Source organism: Limulus polyphemus, unplaced genomic scaffold (genome assembly GCF_000517525.1).
Source record: "Limulus polyphemus unplaced genomic scaffold, Limulus_polyphemus-2.1.2 Scaffold2120, whole genome shotgun sequence".
Classification (NCBI taxonomy): Eukaryota; Metazoa; Arthropoda; class Merostomata; order Xiphosura; family Limulidae; genus Limulus; species Limulus polyphemus.
The window spans coordinates 201,237-210,625 of record NW_013667730.1 but is presented as its reverse complement, the minus strand read 5'-3'; the positions used below and the strand labels follow the sequence as shown (position 1 = coordinate 210,625).

Here is a 9,389-nt window from a genome sequence, read left to right as displayed (position 1 = left end):
ACCATTTGTTACGTATCTGCTTGTTTAGATAATTTCCCGTAAAAATTCTTTTCGAGAAACTTTAGTGATCCAAGTCCTTTCTTAATCAAAACTAGTTTATTCTTATATATTAAAAAAGAGGGCGTCTAGCAAATGCTGGGACATTCGTGAGATTGCCCGCTAAGTCACGATCCTTCCAGAAACTCCAGCGCACACACCCCCAGCGCCGCACAACTTCCACTGTCGCAACAATATATTTAAATAAATCTGAAATTATATAAGTTATGTATTTGTATTTTTGAATATAAATGCAGTTGATCTACGCTCTGCATAAAAGAAAAAGTGACTTACAATTTCCAAGAATAACAAATAAAGTATACGATGTGTTTTATTGAAAAGATTACAGAAAATTGCAAAACTACATGGTTTACAATCCTCATAACTTAACCCAAATTTGTTTGTGTGCTCAATCTAATGTCAGATTTAGCAAATTAACATAAGTAATCTGTACTTGTAGTGTTAGATAAACACCAACATTTCATTTTAGCAGAATAAGAGAAAAATGTAATCTATTTTTACAAACAAATAACAAAGGAAGGAAGGAAAACAGGAACACTAACAAGTGATTAGGACACAAACTGACCACTAATGTATTGAAACTAAGTGGTTAAATTATCATAGTACGGACTCAAAAGCCCTACTGATCTTGCAAATATTAATCAGTGGTTTCTAAGATACATCAGAACAATATAAACTATTAGAAGTAGAGTGGAAACAAAGAAAGATAGTACTGAGAGTTCAATATTGTTCTTATCCTTTGATGATTTCAATCTTCCATACTGATATATTACAATAGGTTGTTTAACATAGCAAAAACATGATTAAACCAGCACTATCTTTAACTTAAAAGTTTTAACCAAAAACGTACATGATACTTTAACATTACATTGTTTAAAATATATCAAAAACACACCAAAAACTTCTACACCATGTTATTTCTAGAAGAGCAAACATCTTTGTCAATGACTTCACTTTAGGTATTACAAAGCACATTTAGTAAAATCATACCATTGCCACAGCCAAAAAACAAAAACAAGACAGTCTGTAGGGAAAAATGTTTATTTTAGTAGATTTAGTTATGTAAGTACACAGAACACATCCACAATTTGAAGGGAAATCTTAACAAACAGTACTAAAAACAAATTTTACAAATAAGTATAAGATTATTTCAGAAATAAAGAAGACATTGTAATTGTGATATGATTAGAATCTACAGGTGACAATCAATATCACTTTAGAGCTACTATAATCTAACAGGTTATCAGCTTGGATAGACACTTGCCACATGACATATTACATTTAAGTGTGCTATTAGCCAGGCAGAGTTTGGTGACAGTGTAATAAGGATATTAGTTTGGACAGAAACTATATAGCCACATGACATATTACATTTAAGTGTGTTATTAGCCAGGCAGAGTTTGGTGACACTGTAATCAGGATATTAGTTTGGATAGAAACTATGTTGCCACACGACATATTACATTTAAGTGTGTTATTAGCCAGGCAGGGTTTGGTGAGAGTGTAATCAGGTTATTAGTTTGGATAGAAACTATATTGCCACATGACATATTATATTTAAGTGTGTTATTAGCTAGGCAGAATTTGGTGACACTATAATCAGGTTATTAGTTTGGACTCATGTGGCAATATAGTTTCTTATTTAGTTTGTTTCTTTACTTGACATTTCAGTAGCTTTTTGTTTCATTTCTGTATACTGTATTTTTTTGATAAGTTATTTTTTAACTATTTCTTCAATTTTCTGCAGCATAACCTATGTGACTGCTGAAAAATGCAACTGAGTAGTTGAAAGAGCTGAAATAACAATGATATTTACATGTTGTTACTGCCTTATTCCTGCAAACAGTTACAACTTCTAGCTTTTATTGGTATGTCAGCTGTCTGTAGGTAGTTGTACTGAGTTCAGAAATCACAGTGCTTATGCAACATAGAATCAAAGATAAAGTTCAGAAATAACTTATGGCAAACAAAATTTAACAGGTAAACTTAAATGACATAAACTTTAACACACTGATAATTTCCAATCAACAGATTTGGGTACTTGAAATTACACTTTGCCTACCAAATTCCTACCTGTTAAATCCTCTGGAAACTAGAACACTGATAACAGCAGAGTTACACATAACTACGGATTTGTGTAGAGTACACATAACTACGGATTTGTGTAGAGTACACATAACTATGGATTTGTGTAGTGTGAGAGAAGCACTTTTTCTAAGATATCTTTATTTTTTCTTGTCCTCTGTTTTTAAACAAATCATTAGTTAGAAACTGAAATGACTACCATTTGAACTAATGTACAGTAAACGATCATTTCTTTTCATTAACTGATTTTTTTTTACTTGGTAGCATACTTGGTAATGTTTTATCTGAAAGACATAAGTGTTACAAAACAATGGTTTTAACAACCTATACTTTTCTTACTCTCATCACCAAATTAAAAGAAAATGTTTTTTATGAGAAATAGTTTTATGTTACCTGCTACAAAGTCACCATCATCTAAAATAGTTTTATCATGAATCTCCAGCATATCACTGTTGTTTAAGAGCTATTTAAATGCTAAAATGGGATAACTATTTGAGTTTCTCAAAACTCTGTTGCCTAGGTTTCTGCTCTGACATCTCCAACAAAGATTGAGTTTCCTTATCTATTTCTTTTAATAACCTTATTAAAATTCCATGATTATACAGTTAATCAGGTTTCCAGAAACTCACAGTCCAGATCAGTCATTGTTGATTTAAAACATTCTTAAACAAAACATATTTTGCTCGAACCCCAAGTAATCCTATAACTGACATTTTAACTAATGCACAGTAATAATTTTGTTTATAAAGTAATAAAATGTTTCAAAAATGAATTCACAGACTTTGTAAATTAAATTCCAAACATTATTGCAATAAATTATTAACAGAATGAATAATTAAAATCTAAGTTAAACTTAGATTATGCATAAAAGAAGATTTAAACAAAATATTTTTATTCCAAATCAAATAATACTATGAAATTCTGACAAAAAATTTTTAAAAACTTCATTACAGTATTATCAATTGTTATAATAAAAAAAAAATTCGAATAGCAAACTATATAATTTTTTATTGAATAATTATGCTCAGGTATAAAAGCCTAAACAAAATAACATTCAGCTACTTCATTTACCAACAAAAACAAGTCAGCTTCAAATAGATTAAACAACAGCATATTAAACAATGTTATATTAATGTAAAAGACTAAAATATATCCTAAAGCTTTTGTAACATGCCAGTTGAAATGAACGATCTCTAATATTGAACACAAAATTTTTTATAATCAAAATATAATTATGTATTTTTATATATTAACTTATCAAAACTACTGAAGGAGTCATGTTAGAGCAAATCAAGTTTGAATTTTAAACAAAAATACATTAAAATCATCATATAAAACAAATATACAATTTACCTTTAAAACAGTAAAATTTCATATGTTAAAACGATAAAGATGTTAAGATTGGTTCTAATTTAGATCTTTACTTTTGCATTACAAGGGTATCTTATTGAAACAAGTTATTCACTCTAAGGAATTAATAGTTTGTCACTTCAGTTTTGAGTTCCAAGTGATTAGAATATTGTCTGTTATTACATCAAACTTGCATAGTTTTGAGTTTAAGTGATTAGAATAGTCTGTTATTACATCAAATTTGTACAGTTTTGAGTTTAAGTGATTAGAATAGTCTGTTATTACATCAAACTTATATAGTTTTGAGTTTAAATTATTAGAATATAGTCTGTTATTACATCAAACTTGTATAGTTTTGAGTTCAAATGATTAGAATAGAGTCTGTTATTACATCAAACTTATATAGTTTTGAGTTCCAGTGATTAGAATATAGTCTGTTATTACATCAAACTTATATAGTTCTGAGTTCCAGTGATTAGAATATAGTCTGTTATTACATCAAACTTATATAGTTTTGAGTTCAAGTGATTAGAATATAGCCTGTTATTACATCAAAATTACACAGTTCTGAGTTCCAAGAGATTAGAATATAGTCTGTTATAATAAAATTCAATAGAAAAAGCCAAAAAAAAAAGATAATCATGCTGTAGCTTATCTTATACTCTGGTGCATAACTTGACATCACAACATAAACTTGCATGTATTTAGAATGTGTAAGTTGTTGAAAAAAAATCATTAATACATGTTTTTAACAAAAAAGTTATAAGATTAATATACAGAAAATAAAAATTGGAGTTTCCTTTAATGTTTTTCTGTAACTTAGAGGTAAACGACTGTTTGTTTAAATACAATATTAACGTAGTAAATCATTTTCATATATCTTGTACAAAAAACTCCAAAACAAAATGCAGTAATGCAAATACAAAAACATTTGCATGTATTCAGAATTTATTTGTTGAGGAAAAGAAAAGAAAACAATGACTGTTTAAAAGGAAAGTTATAGCAACATTAACATTATCGTAGAAGGAAAACAAACCGTACTTTCTTCAGTAAATTGTTTTAAGGAATATTAATTTAGTAACCCACTTGCACAGATCATTTAACAAAAAACTCCAGAACATACCAAGTAATGTAAGTACTTTTACTTTGTGTCCAAGTACTTTAACATTGAGTAAGATCCCATTACAACAGATAAAACACCCAAAAAATGTTAAATAATGTTCAAGTTACAGGCAGTATCCAAGTAACCCTATTCATTTGCCAGTTCCAGTTATAACATGTTTTGTGTGAATTAGTTGTTTTGATTCTTGCAACATAGCCAGCAGAACATAGATTCCAAGTTCATCAGTTATTGCATCTTGTAAAATATTTAGCAGTAACATAGCTGGGTACTTTTATAATCATTTCACTTCAAGCTGCAATGAAATGCACTATATATATATATATAATTTAAGTTTTCTTGTCATACAGTACATCTAAAGCACATATACTTCTAACATTCCATGACACACAAGCTTTTGAAAGTGACTTTTACTGACACAAAAATCTTTCTGGATTCAAGTATAATGTGAGAAAAAAAAAGGCATAAACAATTAATACATATAGGAAAAAGTTATCTAAATAAGATACAGCTAACCAGGTTGCAGTTCTGAAAATATGGAAAACATTATATCACTCCTCAGCATTTACAAACTGTAACAGATAAAAACATAACAGATATCTAACACCAATACAAGACATAAAATGGTAGCCTGTACATCTAATAAATCTAAAGAACTTCAAGCACATGTAAAAAGCACTATACAAAAAGAAATGTACACATCTGCAAGAATTTTTAACACTTCAAATATTAAACCATATGCATGAATAAACCCACTGGTACAAGTTTAGCAGCAATCAAACCCAGTACACTTAGACTACTATTTAATGTTATTTATTAAGTCCCAAGAGTTATTTTTCTCCGTGTACATCACTAAAACAAACCTAGTTCTTACACATCAGCTTTCTTCTTCACTGATTTCTTCTATTTGGCCACTCTCTTTAAAACTGAAACATATAAATAAATATTCAATACAAAATATCACAATTCTATTGATACGATTAAAACACCAAGATATCATATCTCAAAACATTTTAAGTTATCACTCAAATCAGAAATTTTAATGGGCAAAATTAACTGTTAAGTTCTTATGACACAGGACCAAATAAGATGTTGTTTTTTACTTAAAACAATTGGAAAAAGTTATGCCTAATATCATGACAAACATACATCAACAGCAACATTAAAGGTGAAATCAGACTTAGTCCAGTTATGTAGGATTTTTACCAACCTCAAATAAAGTGCAAAAATGTAAATTAATCTTGGTACATAATTAAACACCTTAAAAACAGTGAAAGTTATAAATTATAACTGTTCCATTAGTTTGTGAAAGTATCCTTCTTATGTTTCTAGATTTTGTGAAATTATTCTTTCACTGCTTTATGACTTTGTGAAAGGTGCAGCATGCTTTAGCAGCTTTATTTGAGCTTTGAGAACAGACATTTTATAATTTGTTATCATTAATTATTCAACATTATTAGACATTCTAATTCTTATATATTAAACAAACTTGTCAAAAGTTCATAACTATCTGTTGCAGTTTCAACTCTTGTACATGTTACAGACTATTGAATTTCCTACACATCACAGGTACAAACTACGTATTATAATTCTCCTACATACAATTTCTGTATTAAGTAAACCAAGAATATATTAACTGTATGGATAGAAATTAAACAGTGTTTAGTAAATGCTATCAAGCAATTTATATAATTGAAATGGAGGTAAAAACATTATTATATTAAATGGAAAATAATGTTATGATTCTTAGCTTCCATAATCTATACTTCTAGTAACTTGATTGATTCTACAAACATACCTTCTACACTGTTGTATAACCATACGTGCAAGTTCCTTTATTCGAAGGTAGACACCAGGTTTATGAAGTAATTTTTCCAACAATTCAATGCCACCTTCGCTCTTAAGCAACAAGCAGTATTTTTCAGCTAAGTATGAAAATAGTCATTAGGTCAAGAGCATAACACTAACCCTTTCTTAAATATTATTCTGTTTTAAAAACTGATAGAAGTAAGAATAGGATTTCTTAAAACCTAAATTACTAAAACTTGATATTTTTCTGATAATGCATATATATATAACAACTTCAACATTATATCTGTTACAGAACTGGTTTGAGTTGTGGTTTCAGATCAGTTAACTAACTTTCTATTAAATAAAGTTAAAAATGGTCTGCTCATCATCAGCCTATAAAACAATACAATTGTAATATTAAAGCTTAAATCACAGAATGCAATGTTCTCAGTCTGTGAAAATTGTCAAAGGAGTGAAAAAAAATATATATACTTACGATACACTTTTGTTAAGTTTGCAAGAGCCCAAACAGCCCAATGTTGAGCTTCTGGAGTATGGTCAATGTGTAATAAACGTAGAATGGGTTCAAATGATCTGGAAAAAATTACTTTTCACTTAATATTAGAAAAAAAAAGGGATTACACAGCATTATATAAATTTAGAAAGTTAAAACAAAAAAGTATATGTTAAAAACAAAAGCCAATGATACCTAGGTGCTGAAAGTAGAAGCTTAAGTTTTAGCAATTTTCATATTTAATCAAAAACAATCAATGGAAAAGAAATCTGAATTACAAGCCTTCCTCATTGTTTTATAATATGAATTAATTACAAATCAAAACTGAAATATTAAAGTCAAGAAAATGCTTTTTCTTCTGCAATCTCCTTATCCTACAGAGGAAATTATGAACACGGAAAAGGTACAATAAACTTTTCTAGATGCTGGAGTCATTTATTCTAGTTCTTGTATGTTCATCTAACCTTTAGTATACATGCAGTATTTTGCCCCAGGTGAATGTCAGAAGTTTTAAAGTGTCTTAAGTTGATGGAAAGAAATTCAACAGCCAATAATATCATTATTACTGATTATTATTTAAAACTATACCATATGATTATCATATTTATACATGAGTACACAGTCAATATGCATAAAGGAATACTGCGACATCAGACTTCAATGAGTATATATATATACGTAGACAATGAGTTTTTCACTGCTGCTAAGTTTTGTAAATTCATGTTACTCTAGCAGTTCAGTTAATAACTCTTGAAACTATTAAGTAAGGTGGCTAATTAATTTGTGTCTCCATATATATAATTCAAATGTTATAGTCAAAAGGTTTTTGTTATTACTGTTTTCATTTAGTACTTAACATGTGTTTACTTGTACTGTGAGAGTTAAGCTGTACAGCTACATTGGTAGTTTCTGTTAACCATGCTAAAAATCAGTCAGTAAAACTGTTATTGAAGTTTCCAAGGGAAGAAAGTAGTCACACTCAACTTCACTTTGACTTTAAAATGTCTTAGTGTTGTTTTGTTTGAAGGACAATCATTTGTCAGAACCTCAAATCTTAAAATTATTTTGTTAGAAACTTAGGACTAAGTTCTTAAAGCCAAGTCAGAGATAGATACCAGTAGGCTGAGTAACTGTAATCTTGAATATGTAAATGAATAGTGTCTGTACAGAAAGAGACTATGACTGCCTTTCTAAAATTTATGATCCCTAATCAAAAGTTATTTGTTATCCTTGAATTTGATGTATTTATCAGGGTTTTACCAACAAATGTCATGTACTAGCTTAATATTATACAATAACATATTTATTATCAAAAAAAAACAGTTTAGATAGATTTTTGAATACTTCCAGCTTATTTGTTTCAGTAGCAACAAAAACATAATTAATGAAATTACAAAAACTAAGCATAAATTTTCTCCAAAAAAAATAAGAAATTCAATTAAGGCACAAAATTAACTAAACATTTTTTTTAAAGTCCTCACATGTAATCCAACTTTCGACATTTAACAAATAACAACCAGTTAAAGTTTTGTTTTGAAATTTGCACAGAGCTACTCAAAGGCTAGCAGCACTAGCCATCCCTAATTTAGCAGTGACAGGAAGGAATCTAGTCAATATCACCCCCCACCAACTCTTAGGCTACTCTTCTACCAATTAATAGTGGAATTAACCATCATATTATAATACCCCCATGGCTGAAAGAGCAAGCATGTTCAGTGACAGATTCCAACTCATGACCCACAGATTGCAACTTTAGCACTCTAACCACCAGGCCATGTCAGGCCTACCATGTAAACAAAGTTAAAAATTATTACGAAGTTCATGATAACAGAAATTAATAGAAATAAATAAATGTAGAAGGATTATTTTAAGGGTCTCTATATTAATGACAAACATAAAATCCCCCAATAACATTTAGCTTAAAACAAACCAATAGGGTTTGATCAAAAATACACACAAACAATCACAATTTTCTCATATAAATAACTAACATTCAGCATACCTATAATTTATTCTACGTGTGCTACTTAAGTCCCATCTTTCAATGGCCTTAATCATTGCTTTCAAAACATCCTCTCGTTGAAGTATGGTTATAGACGACTCATTCCAGGCTTCTACCCCATCAGAAGCAATATGGGAAAGTATCCCTGCGGCATTGTAGCTGACTTCAATACCATCACTTTTACTATCTAGTAATGTACTGAAAAACAAAGATAAAGTACTGATAATACCTCCAGTTTAATTGTAATGTTGATAACCAATGACAACTATAAATTACCAATGTATTAATCACACAACTCTGTGAATACATATATAAACTTCTGATAATATCTTCAGTTTAATTTGTAACATTAATACTATAACTAGTGACAGCTATAGGTTACTGATATACTAATCACATAACCCTTTGTGTGTGTGTGTGTGTGTGTGTGTGTGTGTGTGTGTATATATATATATATATATATATATATA

General features: G+C 29.2%; 1 protein-coding gene across 3 annotated transcripts in view; it reads right to left on the bottom strand.

Moving 5' to 3' along the window:
• Positions 1-4,294: 4,294 nt before the first annotated feature.
• LOC106466008 (protein zer-1 homolog) overlaps positions 4,295-9,389 on the bottom strand; it is a 56,427-nt gene continuing 51,332 nt past the window's right edge. For all 3 annotated transcript variants that reach the window (XM_013926256.2, XM_022393966.1, XM_022393967.1), the window contains 4 exons: positions 8,920-9,117; positions 6,900-6,997; positions 6,411-6,537; positions 4,295-5,538 (listed from right to left, as the gene is read on the bottom strand). In XM_013926256.2, the coding sequence (XP_013781710.1) occupies positions 5,490-5,538; positions 6,411-6,537; positions 6,900-6,997; positions 8,920-9,117 (472 nt within the window). In that variant the 3' untranslated portion in view covers positions 4,295-5,489. The remainder of the gene's footprint in view (positions 5,539-6,410; positions 6,538-6,899; positions 6,998-8,919; positions 9,118-9,389) is intronic.